The 24,433-nt window shown below is 46.9% G+C and overlaps 2 protein-coding genes across 2 annotated transcripts in view; both read right to left on the bottom strand.

The window, feature by feature from the left end:
• Positions 1-8,460, bottom strand: part of LOC144599061 (unconventional myosin-VIIa-like) — a 125,808-nt gene extending 117,348 nt beyond the window's left edge. Inside the window, exons 1-3 of the mRNA XM_078409784.1 lie at positions 8,359-8,460; positions 4,760-4,951; positions 2,122-2,237 (exon numbers count right to left, since the gene is read on the bottom strand). Of these exons, the coding sequence (XP_078265910.1) occupies positions 2,122-2,237; positions 4,760-4,951; positions 8,359-8,460 (410 nt within the window). The remainder of the gene's footprint in view (positions 1-2,121; positions 2,238-4,759; positions 4,952-8,358) is intronic.
• A 1,777-nt stretch (positions 8,461-10,237) lies between these two features.
• On the bottom strand, positions 10,238-22,894 carry henmt1 (HEN methyltransferase 1). Its single transcript, XM_078409935.1, has 7 exons — positions 22,808-22,894; positions 21,388-21,500; positions 19,148-19,260; positions 16,551-16,685; positions 12,523-12,705; positions 11,577-11,748; positions 10,238-11,157 (listed from the first exon to the last, which is right to left on the bottom strand). The coding sequence occupies exons 1-7, from the start codon at positions 22,854-22,856 to the stop codon at positions 10,705-10,707; spliced, it is 1,218 nt and encodes a 405-aa protein (XP_078266061.1). The 5' UTR covers positions 22,857-22,894; the 3' UTR covers positions 10,238-10,704.
• Positions 22,895-24,433: the final 1,539 nt, after the last annotated feature.

The raw sequence follows: 24,433 nt of genomic DNA, 5'->3' as shown, positions 1-24,433 counted from the left end.
CCAAGGACGTGCAGGTTTGTAGGTTAATTGGCCTCTTTAAATTGTCCCTAGTGTGCAGGATGCAAAAGTGGGATAACATAGAACTAGTATACAGGTGATCGATGGTCAGCCGTGGACTCAGTGGGCCGATGGGCTGTATTTCTAAACTAAAATATGATTGCAATGATTTTAGACACCAGGTTTAGAAGTAGTTATAAATTGATATATCACTGGCTGGGCATGAGATGTCGCAGTTGCTGATAACTTATCTCAAGTGGGGGATAAAAATGTTGTACCTGAGGGAACCCCACGAACACAGGGTACAAAGTCCACAAGAGGGGTCAGGATCATACCTCGGTCCCTGCAGGAATAATTTCCTCAGTTCTAAAGATAATGAACCATAGCTTCTATAGTCTCTCAGTACAACTATTTATAAACCTCATACCTGATGGCTAGCAATGACACAGTGGGCCGAAGGGCCTGTTTCTCTGCCATATGGCTATGATTCAATAACAGGTCTCTCATCGTTCCTGTGAAACTCCTTTGAATCCTCAGAGACTTGACCTTCTCTCTGAAACGTGGAGACCAGAAGATTTAGGAGTGATTTGCTAAGATGATACACATTAGTCACGGAGAAAGACTCAACAACGGGGACTCTGAAAGCTTGGGAAATTCTAAAAATCAATTTGAACTCTGTGGTCAAGATTGCAGTGAGTTGCGGAAAACCCGATTCTGTTTACAATGTTTTGAAACACAGAGCTGTTAGAATTTAAACACAAGTGAAAATCAAAAGCTACTGCACAGTATATCCAGTTGGTATTTGAAAGGACATGAATAAAAGGAGATTGGGACAAAGTAGCCACTACATGCACAATGGGAACAAGTAGCTAACATTAACCATTTTGTGTCTACCTTCGATTTGAACCAGCATCTGCAGTTATTTTCCTAACATTAACCATCAACATTTGTAACCCAACACCATGGAGAAATATCACCACATTTTCATGTCTGACAGTTCTTTCCAATATTGCAATCATTTCCTCTCTTACAACACTTCCTTTATGAGGGGTGTCTGGTGGGGATAGAGTCACCTTAACCTCAAAGCTTCAGTCGATTCCTCTGCTCTTCAATAATAATGTCTATTACACATCCGGAATCTAAGCAAAGTCGCCATGGAAGAAGGAAAAAGAATGGGTCAGGCAACTTCACAGAAGGAAAACTGGACACCATGGCAAAGGAGGAGATAATGGCTCGGGTAAAAACCACCTAGGTTTTAAGAAGAGTCTTTGAGGTGAAGAGGGTTTCAAAGAAGAGTTGCAGAGTTTGCAATGCTCTCAAAAATAGAACAAATGAAGAGCATGCAGAAGGAATGGAAACAGATGAGCAGAAAGATTGAAAGAGGAGCAATGTCTGAGACAAGGTTGATGCTTTAGGAACCCAGGACTGAAACAACAAGAATGGGGGTGCTGGAAGGATGGAATCGCATTGGTCAGCAATGAGATACAGCTTGAGAAGAAAGATAAGGGAGAAACAGACAGGTTGCACAAAAGGTAAAGGTTTTCCCATTGACGAGAACCAAACACATTTCTAAAGCAGATTAACTCCAGATGTGGACCATCAGATCTCTGCACAATCAGTAACAATCACAATGTTAACATTTCTACCAAACCAATGTCAAATCCATAATGGACAAAGCAATTTCGTATTGCATGTGTAACACAAGAGAACTCTTACATTAAACAGTACTATGCATTTTACATATTGTTATATTTCATGGATAGAAAATCTAATAACAGGCAGATCAAGAGCCCTCTGAATTTTCTTTTATTTATTCATTCATATTCAGGATCTTAACCAGCATTTATTACCCATCCCTAACATACCCTTGAGAAGGTTCAGCGAGCTGCTTTCTTGAACCACTGCAGTCCTTCCCATGAAGGTATTCCCAGAGTCTGTTCAGAGACGAGTGGAAAGGAAGCTGCAGGAGATGGTGCTCTCCTACACCTGTAACCATTGTACTAATTGGTGGTCGAGATGTGGGTTTGGGCAGGGCTGATGGAACATGCTGGGCAAACATCCAGAGCACCCATGGCAAACCGACGCAGTTACAGGGAGAACGAACAAACTCCATACAGGCAGCACCGGAGGTCAGAGTCAAACTGACCAGTGTAAACAATCCTGATGGTGCCTCTTGATGACATGACAGTGCAGCTAAACAGGGAGCCAGGCTCACGGAGTGCATCAGCCAAACTTTGAACCTGAGGGAACACAGATAGTAAAGCCGGAAACAGGCAATCCAAGGGAAACCTTTACAATGCGTCATCGAGAGTACGTATGCATGTGTGCATGTCTGCAGGTGTATGTCTGCATGTGTATGCTTCTGGGTGTGGACATTCTGCTGGTGTGTGTGTATGCATAGGTACGTGTGATTTTGTGTGTGGATGGCTGAGGTTGCTAAGTATGTGCACACGTGTGTGTTAATGCATGGGTACGCCAAAGTATTTTTATTCACAAAATGCTGGAGTAACTCAGCAGGTCAGGCAGCATCTCGGGAGAGAAGGAATGGGTGACGTTTCGGGTCGAGACCCTTCTTCAGACTGAAGTATTTTTATTCATGTGCTGCTGTGTGTACATGTGGAGGGTTCCTGTACAGACTCATTAGACCATGGGTGTGAGCTACGACTAAGTTAGTGTAAAGGATCAACTACAGCAGTGCATCAGCAGTTACCATAGCTGCTTCTAAGCTGCCATGTTTAATTGCATCTGACAGTAATCCAACTGACCTGGACAATAAATGTTTGCAATCATTTCTATGCACTTCTTTGTCAACACCCCTTCACTAACGCCAGTCATTGTACCCGCCATTGATGCACCTAGCCTATATTACAACCATGACCATGTCAACAAAGCCCATAATAGACTGTAAAATGTTTTGGGACTTCCGAGGCTGTGGAATCCTCTCTGTAAATTCAATCCTCAAGCTTCTTTTTTATAATCTGAACCCGACCGTACTAATTCCATGTTACACTCCTTCTCGGAAGAATTGAATGAGAATACGTAACAACGCTGAGTGCCTGAAAAAAAGAACACAAACGCATTCTCAGCTATAACACAAACGGAGCTGGGGTAACTCAGCAGGTCAGCAACATCTCGAGAGGACATGGATAGGCAACACTTCAGGTCAGGACCCTTCTTCAGACCTTTTTCTAAGTCCTCCGGAGATGCTACCTGATCTGTTGAGTTACTCCAGTACTTGTGTTGTACACAAGATTCCAGCTTCTGCAGTTCCTTGTGTCCACATTCTCAGCTAGCTTAGCACTGTTTGGAATTTCACACAAATGAACTGGAAGTGGAGGTGCTTTGTGGAGGGTAATTCTAGGCTTGCACAAAGCAGCATACCTGCGCCCGGGGTTGGAACCACTTCCCCAGGCTCCTTCCATTCACCTTGGCCCATTCCCTCAGATTGATGTATCTCCTTGTCCTTCAGTGCTCCAACATTGCGGAGGAATCTCTTGCTCCTGCTCCACACTCTCTCTCTCCCGGGTCATTAGAGGGTTGATACCGGCTGACTGGGGGTCTGAGGCTCCTGTGGAGCAAGAGTATCCCGTCTCCTGTCACATTCTGTTCTTCTTAATCAGTTTGCAACTGCTTCCTTTTAATCTGATTATAAACCGGTCGACTTACCCCGAACTAAAGACGACCTATGCTTCGAGTTGGAAGCGCTTTTATTCACTAAAACAATTGAAGGCCCCTTGTCAGCCAATGAAGTAGAATTTTTTTTTAAACGACAAATACTGGAAATCTGAAATAAAAACAGAAAATGCTGGAAACACTCAGCAAGTCAGGCAGTTTGAGTGCAGAGAGAAGCAGTCAACTTTTCAGATAGAAAGGTTGAGCTCCTTCATCTGTGTGATGTATCACTACCGCTGTAAAGTCTGTGCAATTTTGTACAGTCTGGCTTACTGGCAGGTCCCAGACTATACAAATGAAAGGAGGAACAGAGGGATAGCAGGCAAAATTGGCAAGTCTTGAAACAGAGAAAGCGAGGTCTAAAGCTGGAGAACTCTTTATCATGTTCTGCAGGCTGCCTTACACCCAGATGGAAAATGAGAGGTTGGCGGCATAAATATGAGCATCATAGCGGGATGAACAAATGTCCCGTCACCAGCCGCAAAGCTTAGCACCCATTCCAGAGCACACGATGACCTATGCCACAGCAAAGGGAGTCTGATCCTCAAAATATTGGCTCCCCGACCTCAACCGCGTCACTGAGCTGGACAGGTCAAGGGCTTGAAGGTTAAAAGATCTTGAAAGAAATGCAGTACAGGTATTAAAGTTGTAGAAGGTACTGAGATGTTAGATCGAGATCCTATCGATTCTGAGAGACAACTCCAATTCAGATCCTACACTTGTTGGAGGTCCTGCCTTATTGATGAGATCTCAAGGAATGCTGTCAAGATCTACATGCTCCTAGTGCAGCAAATGAGATTTACATAGATGGGCAAAAATGGATGTGCTGCACAGAAACGCCAGTGCTGTACAACTCTTTGCCTCTATATCTCTAAAACTACAGTTGTTGGACGAGATGTTAAAGTGAGTTCCTGTCAACACCCAAAGATCCAGGACAACTGGAACCTTTGCACAGTTCTGTGCCCATATTAACCCTCAAGCAACATTGTCACCAAGATCAGATTAGCGAGGGGCTGTGTTACAGATCACCTGTTATGTTTTCCTATGCCACAGCCTTCAGTATACCTCAACATTGCAAAAGGCGCTATACAATCACAAGTCTTCCTATGTCGTTGGGCAGAGGATTCTGCTGGATTGCACGATCACAGTGAAAACGTTGATGGTGACTTTCAGAGTGAAGCCACTGGCCATCACTGGCCAAAACTAGCCGCCACCGGCCGACTTTGACCAAGCCTGTGATGCCTGGAGCCCGGCACGGTGTCGGAGCAGGAGGCTGGCAATCCTGGAGCTCAGTGGCAAAAAGTTGAGAGGAGAACCTGCCATGGTAAATGAGTGAAGCAACAATCAGGAGGCAGACTTTGTAACTTCTTCGCAGTGGTGAAACCCAGGTACAGCCTGCAAACTGTGCCACGGATGTCCACATGTCAAGCATGGCCAGACACAGTACAACAGTCACTGTCTGAACAATCGGCAATCCCAATGGCGGAGCATCTCACCCACTGGGTTATGCCTCACTTCCAGGCTCCCATCTTACTGGGCCCACCTCCCGCACCCTTATTAAACCTACTGAATTCACTGGGATATTTATTATATATTATATCATCACAAAAAAAATGACATAATGCAGACAGAAGAGACTGCAGATGCTGGAATCTGAGTAAAGAAGTGCTGGTTATAAATATGCATTTGATTTCCTTCAGCAGTTTGCTTTTACACCGAGCTCAGAATATGTTGGGACGTTAATGTAAATAATATCCAATAGTATAGAAGATCTGTAGGTCAGCAACACTAGAGTCCTGTGTGTGCCGGATTATTGGAGTTGTACTGTTTGTGGTAGTCGAATCCTCAATGGTGAGAATACTGTTAGTGCAAGCGTTTCCACGGCCTCTTCACCTTGTTCAGGCAGGAATCGGATATCTATGTGATACGAGGGTTTGTGATAAGTTGGACCGCTGTTTGAGAAACAATGCTCAAATATAATGGAAATGAGGAAACCCCTATCTTCGAAGATTGACTGGACGCTGAACTCATTCAGCAGGGCTATCATGAATGGATTTATCAGGTGAAGCCAGGATCTAGGAGTAAAATCACTTCCAACAAAAATTAAATTTCAAACATTGATTATCAGAGGCCACGGTTGATTATCACATTTTGTTATTGTATGACCAAAACATAAACCAACTCCTTTCAGTCTAATCGGGAAGTTTTGAGATCTGTTAAAGTGACTTCCTCTTCTTGAGAAATTTGGTTTCCACACAAGCTGCTTCTTAGACACGGGGAGCATAATTTCATGGGCACAGATTTCCACGTGATACACTGAGCTCGGCAATCGCTGGGCACTGATGGGCATTTGATCTTGGGTTCTTCCATCTCACTCTGCCCCAGACACATTCACATCATTGCCCATTTGCTTCCTGATTGTCCTAAAACTGCCACTACCTGCATTAAAAATTGTTGCAAACTGGTCTTTTTTACGTGGTTCAATATGGGGTCAAATACCAAGTCAAACCTTTCACACCCTCTCAAGTACAGATGTGGGAACTAAGAAGAGTCCATTCAGCTTCTCTATCATTTAATGTGATCACTACTGATCTGATTGTAACCTCAACTTCACATTTCCACCTCTCCTGCTAACCATCCCCACACACACTTACAATCCGTCTAACATCTTAAAAATGTTCAAACACCTTATATGTGAAACTGTGACACCGTGTTCTCGATTCTCCCACAAGAGGAAACAGCTTCTCCATATTCACCCAGTCAAGATCTCTCAGATCGATGTTTCCGTCGATCTGCTTCTCTCTCCTCTAAACTCCAGCGGAGTCGCTCCCAGTCCAACCTTTCCTCTGAGGACAACCAATCCTATTCCGGCATCAGTCTAGTCAACCTTCTCTGAACTGTTTCCAACACCATATTCTCTCTTAAACAAGGATTCGCGGTATTCCAGATGAGATGTCAGCAACACCCTTAATAATTGAAAAATAACCTTCCGACTTTTTTTATTCACTACCGCTTGTAATAAGCAATAATATTCAGTTTGCTTTCCTAACTGCTTGCTGTCCCTGAATACTAGCCCTTTCTGAATCATTCACTAGATTGCAACTTTGCAATTTCTCACTATTTACGTAATATTCTCTATTCTTTTCTTCCAAAATGGGCACCTTATACTCTATTTGCCATATCTTTGTCCACTCATTTGACCACTCTCCTTTGTAGTCTTGTGTACTTTTTTTCCCTGTCTTTATGTCTTCATAAATATTCCTTTAAATATTCCTTTCTGGGCTTCACACTGGGAAGGAGGTGATTGTTTTGGAGAGGGTGCAGAGGGGATACACTGGGATTTGCTTGCGAGAAGGCATTCATTTATAAGGAGAGACTAGTTAGTCTGAGTTTGTTTTTGGAAGGACTGAAAACCAAGGAGTGACCTGATAGAGGTACATAGCATTAGGAGGGGAAGATAGGGGATATAGTAATGAAGGGGTGTCTAAGGCAAGAGGACTGGTTTAAGATGAGATACATGTTTGGAGAGGATTAGAGGTAGAATTTCTCCCCTCTGGAGGGTGGTTGGAATCTGAAGAGGTGGTGGAGGCAGAGACTCGCACATTTAAGAAACATCTAGACAAGTAATTAATTTGTCAAAGTACAGAAGGCTATAGACCTAATATAGGGAAATTAGATTAGCAGGCACATGATGGGCCAAAGGGCCTGTTTCTGTGCTCGGCCTCGTGACGGTCGGACAGGCGGCTCCATCCAGGTGTGAATCCCCAGGGCATGCAGGTGATGTTTCAGTCGAGGAGTGTCAGTGGAAGGGCGGGTGTGGAGGCAGGCAAACTTGTAATCCTCAGTGGAGTCCAGGTAGGCAAAGAAGTGTTTATTGAAGGCATGGTTCTGGCATCTTAAAATAGGCATCTTGCCAAAATCTCATGGTCCTGAACATTCTTGAAAATTTCCTCTCCCATGTCTGCGTCAGCTTCCAAAATAGCCCCAAGTGAATATTGATGTTCAGAGTCAGCCAACTCTGTATATCACCAGCAAACACTGCAGCAATGTAACAGAACCCTCTGCTGCCCAGATCACTACATAACAGTACCATTCTCAGGAACAAGCCTGGGCTGAGACAGCAGGCTACAAGCGCTCCTGCTCCGCAGATTTGGGTAGGAACACCAGCCTATTCTGCTGCCACAATGCCGGAGGAGTTGTGGAGTTGAGGCACCAATGATAATTGTTGGGATAGTACTGAGAGCATATTATACTGTAACTGACTGGAGTTACTGTAACAAGATGACAGTATGTACCGAGGATTTTTAGTCAATGCCTGGAGAAAGTACATGGAGGAAAAACGGTATTTACTCAAATAATGACAACGGTACAATCAAAACAATACTTAACCTCATGCAATACATTAGCAGTACAGTAAATAAACACTCTAAAGAGTCAAGGGAGGCACTAAGTGTCGCATGTACCTTTGCTGCACTCCCACCATGACAGGACTAGAAAATTGGGTCTCAAGGGCCTTGGTCCCAAGTTCAGCTTCTGTTTGAGCTCAAGCTCGAGCCCTTCCACGAAATAATCACTCTGCTGGGCTCTCATTCTGTATAGTTCCGCTGGTTTCTCTATTCACAGGGCCTGAGACCTTCCTGGTGGTGAATGCAGGTGTGAAGGACTGGGTGTCCTGACACCTCCTCAAACCTGCTCCTTGACCACAACCAGGCCACCATCGATCTCATCACCTGTGGCCATGTCCCCTCCACAACCTCCATGCTTATCATTCCCCAGCCCCAGACCGGCCATTTCTATCTCCTTCTGAAAATCCACAATCCCTGGGAGATCCAATGTTTCTGCCTATTCCCGCCCCATAGAACTCATCTCTAAATACCTTGATTCTATCTTGTGCCCTCTAATCCAGTCCCTCCCGACCGACAAGGGGATCAGAGGAAGATGTTTTTCCACATTCTGCAGGTATGTCAAGGCCCTAACAACATTTCAGTAGTTTCTAATACTTCGATTCTCAATGGGTGAACCTGAGCTATGGACCAAGTGCTGGTAACTGGGATGAGTATTGATGGGTAGTTGTTGGTCAGCATGGTCAAGATGAGCCCTGGGGTCTGTTTCTATGCTGGATGGTTCTGATATTTCACACACTCCCTGCTAACTCACATACTCCCTGCCTGTACCCCATCTCCATGTCCACACCCCATCCACACGTCTCCTTGTCTGTACCTGATATGCTCGCCTGTAGCCGATCTACATGTCTGTACTCAATCTACACGTCTCCCTGTCCATACCCGATCTACATATCTTCTTGCCTGTAATTTGGCACTGCCCAGTTTGGTACTTCTCCATCCTTAATTGCCCTTTTCTTCAGACAACACCGGGCAGCTGGGCACACCAGAACTGGGGGCTGAATTTCATTTCTCAAGTCCTCCTTCCATCTTTTCCAGGTTCTTTCTGATGGTCCTGTCAGGAACCGGTGCTGTCATCAGGTGAGGCTGGAAGGCGACCTACGTCCCATTGCCCCCTGGGATTCCCTGACCCATGACCTTGCAATGGCAAATTATCAAGGAGACGCCAAATATCTGGAAGCACAAGGAAGCCGGGCAGAAAAGGCACCCTACAATCTCTACTCCCCCTTCCCCCCTCACCTGCCGAACAAACTGCTCCGGAGACCAGGACCTGTCGGGTAAGCCCAACTCGCCCCCACAGGCCTCACAGAATGCTGTGGAAGAGCCGGGCGGCCGAATGGAGCCTCGGTGGCAGTGGTGATGCCTCGTGGCGGTGGGGCCTCGGCAGCGGTGAAGCAGTGGCGATGGTGATGCCTCGTAGCGGTGGGGCCTCGGCAGCGGTGAAGCCTTGGCGGCGGTAAGTCGTCAGCAGCGGAGCCTCGCGGTGATGAGGCCTCGCCAGTGGTGAAGCCTCGCGGTGGCAGCGGCGAAGCCTCGCCGGTCGACCTGCGGTCCGCGATCAAAGAGGGATGGGGGAACCACCGTAAGGGAGGGAGAGGTAGAACAATGGACAATGGGGAGGGAGGGGGTGAAACCAATGGACAATGGGGACCCGACGTGGGGGAACTGCTGTGGTAGGGGTGGGGGAGAACAACAAGGAGGACCCGGCGTACTTTGTAACTTTGTCAGCGCCCTAGGTGGCCGCTATTTGTATATCTTGTGTATGCAAGCAAATAAATTCACTGTGCCTTGTCACACGTGACAATAAAGTATTCTATTCCATGCCTGCCCACTTGTGACAGACTCTGATGGTCCTACACTGGCCTCTCAGTGCCCTCAGAACTGGAAACAGGTCACCCTCCAGTGCTAGGTACTGGGACCGAAAATGACTGCATTTTTGCACAAATGCATATACATGAGGTGTATAAAATTATGAGGGGTATGTTCGGGACACTTGATAAAAGTCTTTCCCTGTGACAGAGGGGTCAAAGTATGGAATATCTTTTGGGTATGTGTATGAGATTAAGAGAGGAACCGAGGAGGAACATTTTCACCTAGAGCTAGGTTAAATTCTGGAATTAATTCTCTGTGAAGGTAGTGGAGGCAAGTACATTTAAGAAGCTTCTGCATGAGCATTTTAATTGCTGAGGTGTATATGGTTACAGAGCCATTGCTTTATCAATGGGATTTGTATCAATACATACTTGCCAGTCAGCACAGACCCAGTGGGCCAGAAGGCCCATTTCTGTGTGATCCTCTGTGGGATACTGGGCATGTAGATAATTGATTTCAATGAATCAAGGTATCCTCAATGGCCTCTTGTATCATCATCTTTCTCCATTAACAACCCGGTATCGGTTCATATACATTAAACAATCCATCACAACTCAGGTAAAACAGCCCAGGGAATGAACAGCAAGACTGTGATGCCTCTCCTGTCCCCACAGATACCAGGATACCAAACAGTCGTGAGAGAAGGTGACGCTTTCCCAGAGTCTCTACTCACCACCCTTGCCCCAGAGAGCTGTTAGAATGAGCAAAAGCTCCTGCACTCTGATCTGAAGAAATTTTTATTTTCAGTTCCTGCCACTGATCAGTTCTCATCCCCGGCTGGATACAGGACTGAGGAACCGCAGTGACTGAGTTTCACTCGGTCAGACGCCTGCAGCACCTCCTGCAGCTGCTGGAGGGAGCCACTGAGCTGCCGGATTCTGGGCCTGGTGAAGAAAGTGGACACGGGAATGTGAAGCTGAACACCGATTTTGGTGACCTCGGGGCTCCAGCTGACCTCGGGGCTCCAGCTGACCTCGGGGCACCCCCCGACCTCTGGGCTCCCCCCGACCGATGGGCCGCTGACCTCCGGGCTAAAAGTGGCCAGTGTACACTCCTCGCCGTCTTCTCTGCTCCTCCTCCATTCACTCTGCCCGCCATCGTCAATGTCCATGAAACGCCGCCTCACACATTCCGCAGCGAAGATCACCTCATTCAGGATGGCATCGTGCAAGATTTTCGGATTATGCAGACTTGGGTAAACAACTTCATAAACCTGTGACACAAGAGAGAAGAACTAACAAAGAGCCACAGTGTGCTTCACAGCACGCTTACAGAGGCAATCCCTGAACACACAGGAATCCAAGAAAAAGGTGGCTTGTTGATGGATTTGGGTTACGGAGGTTTGATGATTTAGGAAGAACACTCACAGGATGTGGGGACAGAGATTCAGCTCGCTGACTGAGTGGGTGGGGGGGGGGGAGAGTGGAGTGAGGGACAGGAGCAGGGAGGGAGAAGAGAGCGGGGCAGGGGTGGAGAGTGAAAGTGGGACGGGAGAAAACAACAGGGAGAAGCGAAAGGAGAAAGGAGAAGCGAAAGGAGGGGGGAGCAAGAGGAGTGTACACTGGCCGCTGGTCACTGTGACTACAGGTGCTTTCTCTATAATCTTCACTCCCTTCTGACCACAACACTCACCTGCTTGTACAGCAACTCAGAGTTCTTCATCTTGATTTTGGTTGCCCTTGAAGGATCCCTGCGGAAGATCGCTACTTGAGTACAGAAGCCCAGTGTTTCTGTACCTGTGGGCCCGACGCCCACACCAGTGAACTCCACGGAGTAGGCGTTTGTACATCCAATGTCCAGACACCTGCGGGGGGAGAGCTGAGGGCTGCTAGTAATTCACAACTGTGTGCGCAGCTTTTTAACTTTCAACGAGTACACAGAATTGTGAAGGGCAGTGAGAGGCTAGATATTAGGAAATCTTTCCCTGTGGCAGAGATATCTTCAACTACCGGGGAGAGTTTGGGGTTCAGGGGGTATTTGATTCAGAGGGAATTTCAGGAAGAAATTATTTACCTAGCACGCGGTGGAAATCTGGGGCAGAAGTATATGGACCAAATGCTGGTAAATGAGATTAGTGCAGATGGGATGTCAATGATCAGCATGGACATGGTGGGATGAAGGGCCTGATTCTGTGCTGTACCTAGATCTGTAGAGTTTAGAGGATTATCTTATTGAGACTTGCTAGATCTTTAAGGGACAGGAAGAAGATATAGAATGATTTCCATGAGTGGGGAATTTGAACGAGGGGTTGCAGTCACAATATTTGGGACAGGCATTTAAAATGGAGCTGCTTCTCACAGAGGGTGGTGAATCTCTGGAATTCTCTATCCTTGGGGTTTGTGGAAGCCAGATCTTTGAGGGTATTAAAGAGGAAGTAGATACATTTCTGAAAGATTAAGATGAGGGCAGTGGGGAATTAGCACTGCGGAGTTGACGCCAGTGTAGAGCAGCCTTGATCAGATCAATTGGTGGGGCAAGGTTGAGGGCCGAACGGCCTACTCCGGCTTTTATTTTCTTATGAATGACTTTACGGTTCTAGTCTCCAGTGTTTCTGCGGGGGATGGTCCTGTCCACTTACCAATCTTGAAATTCCGATCTGCTCCATTCAAATCTGTGGTCACAATGTCTGAATTGGGTTACCCCTGGGAACAAGGGGTTGAAGTCAGCATTGGGAGTTGTTATTACAACTACAGCTGGGTTCATATAACCAAACAACACTTCTGAAAATCTTGCCAGTTCGGTTGCATCCAAGTGCTCTACTCTGAATAAGGAATAAGAAATGGATCAAATTAGATAAAAATAAATTATATTTTGCATTATCGTTACAAAGAAATCCTCAAGGAATACATTGTACCAATGTATTTTCTGATGCTCTATAAGGGTCCCTACAAAGCAATCATTAAATGTGAGAGGAAATGGAAGTTCATAGGAAAATAAAAACAGAAAATTCTGGAAACACCCAATAGGTCAGCGAGGAATTTTGTTGGAATTCTTTCCCTGGCAAACTCTGGCAAAGCGTCTCAAACTTCAAATGTTAAAGTTTAATTGCTTGAAAACTTGGATCAAATTACTCTCTGGCAGATAAGATTTAGGAGAATCCAAAGGGATTTTATCGTATTGACACTCCTCGACTTATGCAAGGGTTACGTTCCGTAAAGCCTTATGTAAGTCAGATTTTACGCAACCCTATTAGTTAAGTCGGGAAGTGCCTGTACTTTAAAAGAGGGCAATGAGAGAGAGAATAGGGCCCCACAGAACCCAAAGCGGTCGTCTATGTGTGGAGTCACAGGAGATGAATGAGGATTTCTCCTCTATTGTGGAGAAATACATGAAGGAGAGGGAACTTGGAATAGTTAATTAAGATGTCTTGAGGATAGTCTATATTACAGTAAGACCATACTAACATAAGACACTGGAGTAGAATTAAACCATTCGGCCCATCGAGTCTACTCTGCCATTCAATCTTGGCTGATCTATTCCCCCCCCAAACCTTATTCTCCGCCTTCTCCCGTAACCTTTGATGCCCTTACTAATTAAGAGCCTATCAATCTCTGCTTTTAATAACCAACTAAACCAAGTGAACCTGTTGGCCTATTCCTCGTAGAGGGGGAACAGGGAAGAGGAGAGGGTGGCACTGAGTGAGCACTGGACCCAAAGCCTCTCGTGTATTGGTGTAGCACCCTCAACCTCCCTACTCAATCCCCCTTATCCCCCCCTCCTCCCTCACTGACCCACTCCATTCCCCCACCCCACCCCCACTTGTCCCTCCCCTGCCCTCACCCCCACAACCCTGCCTCCACCCACATTCCCCCCTCCCCACCCCTATTCCCCCTCCCCTCCCCCCCACCTTCCTCCCCTTCCCCCACCCCCACTCTCCCCTCCTTGCCACCCCCCCCTTCCCCCCACCCCCTCCTCCCCACTCCTGCCCCCCACTGTCCCCCTTCACCCCACCCCCACTATTCCCCCCACCCCCACTGCCCCCTTTCCCCCACCCCCACCTCCCCCACCCCCACCTCCCCCAACCCCTCCTCCCCCACCCCCACTCTCCCCGACCCCCTCCTCCCCACCCCCTCTCCCTCTCCTCCCCCCACCTGAGGAATAGGCCAACAGGGAGAGATGTGAGGGGAGAGGGGAGAGGGAACAACTGAGCGCGGGCGGGCGGCGGCGCTGCCGACGGCCATCTTGTTTTGGCAAGTGAGGAGCAAATGATGTGACATCATATACTGAGCACTTTCAGGAAATGGGTTAGAAAGTGAATTTTTAAACTTTAAAATCTCTGTAGCTTTAAAAATGTAGCTTCAATTTGAATGATAGTTGTTAGACATTATGCCCGGATAATGGTGAGTAACATGGTGCAAACATTGTGGCACTATGGTGTACCGTTTTGGTTGTGCGAAGCAACAAAGGTATGACACAAACACAGATTCACTAAACTCTGGCTAAAGAAATTCCTTTGCATCTCCATTCTAAAGGTACATCCTTTTATTCTGGGCCTAGACTCTCCCACTACTGGAAACATCCTCTCCACATTGACTTTATCTAGGCTTTTCTTTATTCGGTATAATACAATGGGATCCCCCCCCTCATTCTTATAAACACCAGTGAGTACAGGCCTAGAGCCAACAAATGCTCCTCATAGGTTAACCCATTCATCCCTGGAATCATTCTCGTAAACCTCCTCTGGACCCTCTCCAACACTAGCACATCCTTCCTCAGATATGGGGCCCAAAACTGCTCACAATACTCCAAATGTGACCTGCTCGGCGTCTTATAAAGCCTCAGTGTTACATTCTTGATTTTATATTCTAGTCCTCTTGAAATGAATGCTAACACTGCATTGGTCTTCTTCACTACCGACTTGACCTGCAAATTAACCATTTGGGAATCCTGCAACAGCACTCCCAAGTTCATTTGCACCTCTGATTTGGGAGTCCTCTCCCCATTTAGAAAATAGTCTATGTCTATAAGTGCATGATGGTACACTTTGCTACACCGTATTCCACCTGCCATTTCTTTACGCACTCTCCCATCATGTCCAAGACCTTCAGCAGAATCTCTGCTTCCTCAACACAATCTGTCTCTCCACCTATCTACTGATCATCCACAAACTTAGACACTAATTCCATCATCCAGATTATAAACATAAAACATGAGAAGTAACGGACCCAACACTGACCCATGCAGATCACCACTGGTAGCCAACCAGAATCCCAGTCTTTGTCTTCTGCCAGTGAGCCAGTCTTCTATACATGCTAGTTACCTTGCCTCTAATACCATGGATCCTTTTCTTGTTTAGCAGCCTCACGTGCAGTACCTTATCAAAGGCCTTCTGAAAATCCGTTAAAAACCTCCATTTATTCTCCTTTGTCGATCTTGCTTGTTCCTTCCTCAAAGAATCCCAACAGATTTCTCAGGCAAGATCTCCCCTTAACAAAGTCATGCAGACTTTGGCCTATTTTACAATATGCTTCCAAGTACACCGAAACCTCATCCTTAATAATGGACTCTAAAATCTTACCAACCACTGAAGTCAGACTAACCAGCCCATAATTATGTGTAGGAAGGAACTGCAGATGCTGGTTTAAACCGAAGATAGACACAAAATGCTGGAGTAACTCAGCGAAACAGGCAGCATCTCTGCAGAGAAGGAATGGGTGATGTTTCGGGTCAAGACCCTTCTTCAGATTCCAGCATTTTACTCCAGCATTTTATCATTCCAGTTCGGTTGCATCCAAGTGCTCTAGTCTCAATAAGATCATCATTAGACGGGTGAAGTGCCAGATAACTAGAGGGTGGCTAATTGAATTGATTGAAAGACATAGCATGGAAACAGGCCCTTCAGCCCAACGGGTCCGTCAACCATCGATCACCCATTCACACTAGTTATGTTATCCCACTTTCTCATCTACCTATACCTTCTCGTCATAAACACCTGCTATGGTCAAGTTTCCTCATCCATGTGCTCATAATGGTGTATACCTCTTTCAAGCATTCCTCAGCCTCTTCTACTCCACAGAAAACAAGCCAAGCCTCTCCAGTCTTCCCTCATAACTGAAGCATTCTAATTAAGGTGAGCATCCCCTCCAGTGAATCAAGTCCATAAGTTAGGGTACTGTCCGATTTACCTCTACCCAGAGGGACAGAGCTACTGCTGGAGGCCCCACAGAGGCCAAGTGTGTAGATTGGACGCAGCGGTGGAGCAGCAGTGGAGGACATCAACAGCATTACCAGGCCAGGCTGATCCCTGCAACACCAACCCAGTGCTGCCAGCAGGACAACGGGCCTTTACAGCTAAGATAAGAGTCTAAGAACGTGAAAGCTGAAGGGCACAAGGTGGTGCCAGTAAAGTGGCACCTCTTTGTGTACTGCCTTGGTGAAGTCTACTATTCTTACACTATAATCGTTGTACGTTTATACTTATTTATGACCGTGCTTATGTATAGTATGATTTTACTGAATTGTATGCAAAACAAATAATTTCACTTTATCTGGGTACATGTGACAATAAAGTACCGTTGAATCATCATCGAAATGATTTGCCACACAATGCAAAGTTTTTTACTGTATCTCATGCGCCAATAAGAGTAAGCCAATACAAACACTTACAATTCAACGCACGAAACAAAATCACAATCCAGCATGCGCGAGTCCTTCACAGCGACAGATCCCTGGTACAGCCTCACTGTCAGTGGGGTGGGCCGGGGCTGCAGGTAATCACCGGGCAAGGGGGAGACACGGTACCTGGTGGGAGCAAGAACCCGAGTTCATCATTGCCAAAAGTGTAAAGTTCAAAGGGAAAATCGCACAATTGTGAATATGTGTGGGAAGTTTCAGGGTTTTAAAAAAAAAATCTTTGCAGGAGAATCCTATACCTCACGCACGCTCCCAGCTAACTGGCATACCTTCTGGGCCCAAATTCCCATCAGTGCCGGTTCCGAATGTGCTCAACATCTGACTATGGCAGAGAATTCACAGACATTTCTCCCGCTTGCGATCTAGACAGCACACCCTCCTTCTTAAAGCTGTTCTGGACCCTCCCATCATCTGAAACCTTCTTGCTTAGGACTTGTCCAGTTGTTCGAATTGTATAGCTTTTAATGAGATGCCATTTCATTCTGCTTCACTCCAGAGAACATAGGCCTAACCAGACAAGTGCCACCAACCCAGGATTCAATCCAGTAAACCTCTGTTGCACTCCCCCCCAAAACAAGAACACCGTTCCTCAGAGAAGGAGACTCATAACTCTGTCCAGCTGCAGCAAGGCTCCTTGCTCCTGGACCTAAGTTCCCTTCCAGCAAAGATCACCATATCATCTGCCTTTCTAACTGCTGCCCTTGTTTTTACTGACATCTCCCAGAAGTCCACAACATCCAATTTCCCAATCGTCACCATTCAGATAATCTGTGGCTGTAAAATCAAACTGTGAATTCTCTGGTCTGATTTTACATCTGCAATAGATCACCTCTTCTACATCTCTGTCAAGTTGCATCTGCCAAGAAATTGCCCACTCACCCAACTAGTCTGAGTAACACTGGAGCATCAAGCTCATAATTCACAGCAATCCCACCCAAAGTTTACCCCCCTCCTACCCACACACAATGACCACATCAGTCACTCACGCACACTCACACCCAATCCCATCTCTGGCCACCTTCAGGCTCATCTATCCTATGAGTCACATTTTCATTTCTGTACTCCCTTACAACACAGGAAGAGGCCATTCATCCCATCATCCACACTCTGTAACCCTATTCTCCCCATATGTCCTAGGCCTCTTCTATTGTCAGAGTGAGGCTAAACGCAAATTGGAGGAACAGCATCTCATATTTCACTTGGGCACCCAACAGCCCAGGGGTATGAGTTTTGATTTCTCTCACTTCAATTAACCGCTGCATTCCCTCTCTCCATCCCTCCCACACCCAAGTCACACCAGCTTCACCTAGCAAACAGCTAACAATGCCGTTTCCTTTATCATTTTTGCATATCTTTCATTCATTTATTCTATATCTCTCTACAACATCACCTACATCTCTCGTTTCCCTTTCCCATGACTTTCAGTCTGAAGAAGGGTCTCCACCTGAAACGTCACCCATTCTTCTCTACACAGATGCTGCCTGTCCGGCTGAGTTACTCCATCATTTTGTGTCCATTTTCGGTTTGAACCAGCATTTGCAGTTCCTTCCTACAAGTCCTGGTAAATCTCCTCTGTACCGCCACATGCTTTCTATATTGTAGCATCTAGAACTACACATAATATTCCAGTTGAGGCTTTACCAGTCTCCCTATATTCACTTTGAGGCAGTACGGTGGCATAGTGGTAAAGATGCTGCCCTGCAGTGCCAGAGACCTGGATTCCATCCTGACTACGGGTGCTGTCTGTACAGAGTTTCTAAGTTCTACCAGTGACTGCGTGAGTTTTCCCCATGTGCTCCAGTTTCCTCCCACACTCCAAAGATGTACAGGTTTGTAGGTTAATTTGGCTTTGGTAAAATTTGTAAACTATCCCTAGTCTGTACGATAATGCTAGTGTATGGGATCCATGTTCTGCGCAGACTCGGTGGACTCGTCTTTCCGGGCTGTGTATCTAAACTAAACTAATGGTCTTCAGAGAAGAAACCTGTGGTCTGGTGTGGCAGTTCCAATGCACAGGAATGCAACGTAATGTAAGAGACTAACGAGCAATGAGCTCAGCCTGGCCCTTCATTGGCAAAAACCCTCCCAACCATCAAAAGCGTCTACAAGAGGTGTTGCCTCAAGAAGGCAGCATCTATCAAGGAGTCTCACTTTACTCACTGCCTCTGCTAACTGCCTTGGGCAGAAGGTACCCCAGGTCCCTCACCACCAGGTTCAGGAATAGCTACTTTCCTACAACTATCAGAATAGAACAATGGAATTCGTGCACCAGCATGGGCTCATTTTCTAAATGTGTTTTGCATCAATGTCCTGTTTTTTTGCACACTGTTTTATACAATTTGTGTAACTTATGTATGTTATGTTTTAGTGTGTTTACTTACTGTATGTTACTGTGATGCTGCTGGAAGCAAGATTTTCATTGCACCTGGACCTCACCATACTTGTGCATGTAACAGTAAACTCGACTTGATAATAAGTGAAGAAGGCATCTTCTTACAAAGCAGAAAGGGAATGGGCCGATCAAAGTCCATTGGAAAATCTTAGAAAAGCATTTATCAAAATCAAATTACATGTTTTCCTTCAGAAGTTCCAAGTCTGTGTCCACTCCGATAAGAACTTCAATAAAACTGCAGAACTTTAACCGAGATAGTAGTGTGCATCGTGCACATCCCAAATCTGCCACCTGGACACAGGAGAGGGCAGAGAATCACTAAATAACATTTTCCAAACCGTTACACCTTCATGTTACTTCACCTGCAAATGCCAGAGGATGAAGGTAATCCCTTTATATTCTGTTCATCACATTAATGATGTTGTACAAATGTATGATGCAAAAATAAGGAGAGCAGCTAGATGAACTCAGTGGGTCAGGCAGCATCTGTGGAAGGAAATGGACAGATGTGTTTTGGGTTGAAATCATTCACTTGGACTGGATGACGAGGTTGGGTTGGGCACAGAGAGCAAAGGGGTCAAAGGGGGTGAGGTTGGAGTGGGTAAGGGGAGTGAGAGGTCAGGGTAGTTGATGTCATGTCAGCAGTTAGAAATGAAAAGATCACGAGAGGGTAAAAGCCAGAGGGAAGTGTCCAAGAGGAACAAAAATATAGGAGACAAGAGAAAGAGTCAACAGTAGGTGGAGGTGAGAATTCCTTGTCAAAATAAAATGGGCATTTAGGCAATGGACGAAGAGTTCAAGATGCCAACGTTGGGATTAGTGCTGAGAGAGCTCATGTATGGAGAAACTCAGTGGGGAAGGCAGCATCTGTGAAGGGAAATGGATAGATGATGTTTTAGATCGGGCCTTTCTCCAGACAGATTTGTTCAGGTCCCCCAGCAGTTTGTTTTTTACTCAAGATTCCTTCATTCTTGGTCTTGAGGTGATGCTGTTCCCCAGTCAAACTGCCACCTATGGATTAACCAGGTGACAAACAACCAATCTGACGTTCAGATTGAAGAACAAACCAAAATATATTTCAAAATGGAAACTCAGCAAGGAGGAAATGAGTTTGGAAGAAAGGCGTTAAAGAACAGCACAACACAGGATAGGCACATTTGCTGAACATTTAAACTGCAAATCTGCCTGTATAGGGACAATAAACCTCCATTACCTGACTGTTTGTGTGCCGGTCTAAACGCTTCACAAATGTTGCTATCATATCTGCTTTCACAACCTCCCACTGGTGGCAACTTCTTGGCAACTCTTGTTTTTTTTGGGGAGGGGGTGAGAGAAGATGGGGGAGAAAGGGGAAATGGGGGGGGGGAAGGGAGGTGTTTGTAGAAGTTACTTAAAATTGGTGAATTCAATGTTCATACTGTTGGATTGTAAGCTCGCCAAGTGAAATATGAGGCGCTGTTCCTCCAGTTTGCATGTGACCTCACACTGGCAATGGAGGAGGCCTAGGACCGAAAGGTCAGTATGGGAATGGGAAGGGGAGATAATGTAGATAGCAACCAGGAGATCCTGTACACCTTGGCAGAACTAGCTAAGTGTTCAGCAAAAACGATTGCTGAGTCCATGTTTGGTCTCCACGATGTCCAGGAGCCCACATCGGGAACACCGGATGCAGTAAATGAGGTCAGAGGTGCATGTGACTCTCTGTCTCACCTGGAAGGACTGTTGGGATCCCTGCATATAGTCGATAGAGGAGGTTTAAGGACTGCAGTTACATCTCCTGCAGTTGCAGGGAAATTACCTGGGGAGGGGGTAGTTTTGGTGGGAAGGGATGAGTAAACCAAGGAGTTGCAGAGGGAACGGTCTCTGCGGAAGGCAGAATGATTAGTAGTGGGATCACAATGGAGGTCACGGAAATGTCAGAGGATGATGTTGGATGCGGAGGTTGGTGGGGTGAAAGGTGAGGACCAGGGGAACTCTGTCTTTGTTGCATCTGGGGGATGAGGGAGCAAGAGTAGAACTCTGGGACACAGAAGAGACACGGGTGAGGGATCCATCTACGACAGCTAAACCACTGAAGATCAAGGACATCTCAGATGAACTTCCTCCCAAGAATTGAGAGTAGAGGATAGCATCTTTGCAAGCGGTAGATTGAGAGGAAGTGTAGTCAAGATAACTGTGGGAGTCAGGAGGTTTATAGTACACATCAGTCAATAGTCTGTCCCCTGTGATGGAGAAGAGAGATCAAGAAAGGGGAAAGAGGTGTCAGAGATAGTCCAGGTGAAGTTGAGGGCATTGTAGAAGTTTGTGGTGAAGTTAATGAAGTGTATACCTGGAACAAGGATTGGCACAGGCCCATGATTACACCTTTAACTTGAGATTTAACCTTTAACAAGTAAATAGATCCCATTTTCTCCTCACCTTACGTGCCTGACATTTCTCCACCAATTCTACAACCAGCTGATATCGCTGTTTGTACAGCGGTGGAGAAAAGGTTATGGTCTCCATCGCTTCCGCTTGGTGACCCCAGCAACCTGTTCAAACACAAGAGCCACATACGTCTCTGTAAATGGTGAGGGGTGCAGTTGGAAGGGGTGTGATTGAGTCAGGGTAAGGTGGTGCAGTTGTGTAAGTGGTAGAAGGTAAGGCGGTAAAGAGTGAGGGTGTGTGACAGGGTTCATGGATAGATGCGCACAAGATGAGGGGGTACAGGGTGAGGATCCTCTTGGAGGATGTGTGATGGGTTCAGGGTGATGGGTTCAGGGTGAGGGGGTTCAGGGTGAGGGGATGCTGGGAGGATGTGTGATGGTTCAGGGTGAGGGGACGCTGGGAGGGAGTGTAATAGGGTGCAGGATGAAGGGATTCAGAGCAAGAGGGTTGAGTGAGGGGGCCACCTGGAGGAGGTGTGTTGGGATACAGGGTGAGAGGGTGTGATTGAGTCAGGGTAAGGGGTGCAGGAGAAGAGGGTACAGGGTGAGAGGATGTGATGGGGTCTAAGGTGAGGGAGTAGAGGGTGAAGAGATGTGATGGGGTGCAGATGTGATTGAGTTCAGGGAGAGATGGGGTGCAGGCTGAGGGGTGTGACAGGGTTCAGGGAGAGGCAGGTTAAAGGCTTAAGGAGTACAGGGTGAAGGTCGGCTGGGAGCTGCTGTGATGTGTTCATGGTGAAGGGGTACTGGATGAGGGGGTACAGGTTGAGAGGGGTCAGGGTGTTGGGTTCAGGGTGAGGGGGTACTGGATGCGGGGGGTCAGGGGGAGAAGGGTCAGGGTGATGGGTTCAGGGTGAGGGGGTACTGGATGAGGGGGTCAGGGGGAGAAGGGTCAGGGTGATGGGTTCAAGGTGAGGGGGTACAGGTGAGGGGGGTCAGGATGAGGGGGTCAAGGTGAGGGGGTCAAGGTGAGGGGGGTCAGAGTGAGAGGAGTCAGCGTGATGGGGGACTGGGTGAGGCGGGACTGGGTGAGAGGGTACTTGGTGAGGGGGTACAGGGTGAGGGGGTCAGGGTGATACGTTCAGGGTGAGGGGGTACTGGGTGAGGGGGTTCAATGTGAGGGGGGTCAGGGTGTGGGGGTGAGGGTGGTCAGGGTGAGGGGGGTCAGGGTGAGGGGGCCAGGGTGAGGGGGGTCAGAGGGATCAAGGTGAGGGGGGTCAGGGTGAGGGAGGGTCAGGGTGTGGGGGTCAGGGAGATGGTTCAAGGTGAGGGGGTACAGGGTGAGGGGGGTCAATGTGAGGGGGGTGAGGGTGGTCAGGGGGCCAGGGTGAGGGGGTCAGGGGGAGGAGGGGTCAGGTTGAGGGGGGGTCAGGGTGAGGGGGGGGTCAGGGTAATGAGGATGATTTCCGTACAATGACGAAGATGAAAGATAATTCCGTGGAAGATGCGCCGCAAACTCATCCGAGGATTGACGACGGGCGGGGCTCCGGGCGGTGACGTGTTTCCTGTCCAGTGATCATGGAAATGACATCACGTCCAATGAATTCTACGTCATCGGGAATATGACCTCAGCGCTAGATTTGGCACGTCATTCCATGACGCAATCGCGCCAGCCCCCCGTTTCAGCTTGTTTCAGTGACTGCTCTGTAGAACAGGTCTCAGGAATAACTGTGAACTTCCAGTTACCTATCACTTCAATTCTGCATATGAAGAAGGGGCTCGACCACGAAACGTCACCCAATAGACAATAGGCGCAGGAGGAGGCCATTCAGCCCTTCGAGCCAGCACCTCCATTCAATGTGATCATGGCTGATCATTCTCAATCAGTACCCCGTTCCTGCCTTCTCCCCATACCCCCTGACTCCGCTATCCTTAAGAGCTCTATCCAGCTCTCTCTTGAATGCATTCAGAGAATTGGCCTCCACTGCCTTCTGAGGCAGAGAATTCCACAGGTTCACAACTCTCTGACTTCTCTCCAGAGATGCTGCCTGTCCAGCTGAATTATTCCAGCATTTTGTATCTAACTTTAATTCTGCACCTTGCTCCCATTTTGGAGGTACAGGGGGACTTCAGGAATGTGTTGGTGTTTACAGGGGGTTCCTAGGAATGTGGCAGGTTTTTTTACAGAGGGTCGCAGGAAGTATGTCGGTATAACAGGTCTAGTTTCTTGTCACGTGTACCAAGGTACAGTGAAAAGTTTTTTGTTGCCTGCTAATAAGTCAGCGAAAAGACTAGACATGATTACAATCGAACCATCCACAGTGTACAGATACATGATAAAGGGAATAATGTTTAGTGCGGGATAAAATCCGGTATAGCCCGAGCGTCTCCAATGATGTAAATAGGAGCTCAGGACCGCTCTCTAGTTGTTGATAGCATGGTTCAGTTGCTTAACAGGGTCCCTAGGAGTGTGTCAGTATGTGCAGATGGGCTCCAGGGTTGTATTAGTATGTACAGGGGTCCTGTGGAATGCACCAGTAAATGGGGAATGAGGAGAGTAATTGGAGTGTGTCACTATTTAGAGGGGAACTTGAGAATGTGTCAGTATTACACAGACAGCAGATAGACACAAAAAGCCGGAGTAACTCAGCGAGACAGGCAGCATCTCTGGAGAGAAGGAATGTGTGACATTTCACGTCGAGACCCTTCTTCAGACTGGTTAGGGATAAGGGAAACGAAAGATATAGACGGTGATGTGGAGAGATAAAGAACAATGAATGAAAGAGATGCAAAAAAGTAATGACGATAAAGGAAACAGGCCAGTTAGCTGTTTGTAGGGTGAAAATGAAAAGCTTGTGCGACTTGGGTGAGGGAGGGATAGAGAGAGAGGGAATGCCAGGGCTACCTGAAGTGAGAGAAATCAAAATTCATACCACTGGGCTGTAAGCTGCCCTAGCAACACGGACAGTACACGGGGGGGGGGGGGGGTTCTGGGTCTATTGTAGATTTAACATCTACAATAAAAAGACACAAAGGGTATTTTCCAAGTGAGAAGAATAATCTTAATTCTTAGTCCCTCGGGGGGCTGAGCTATAGGG

This window comes from Rhinoraja longicauda, chromosome 13 (assembly GCF_053455715.1).
Source record: "Rhinoraja longicauda isolate Sanriku21f chromosome 13, sRhiLon1.1, whole genome shotgun sequence".
NCBI classification, from domain to species: Eukaryota; Metazoa; Chordata; class Chondrichthyes; order Rajiformes; family Arhynchobatidae; genus Rhinoraja; species Rhinoraja longicauda.
This window is presented reverse-complemented; position numbering and strand designations above follow the sequence as displayed.

Bases quoted from the DNA above. Each gene is read 5' to 3' on its own strand.
- henmt1 (XM_078409935.1), bottom strand. From the start codon at position 22,856: ATGAGTTTGCGGCGCATCTTCCACGGAATTATCTTTCATCTTCGTCAT. The intron at 21,501-22,807 runs GTACGGAAATCA...GTGTTTGAACAG, and splicing joins TATCTTTCATCTTCGTCATT to GTTGCTGGGGTCACCAAGCG. The intron at 16,686-19,147 runs GTAATTTGATTT...TGCTCCCACCAG, and splicing joins GAACTTCTGAAGGAAAACAT to GTACCGTGTCTCCCCCTTGC.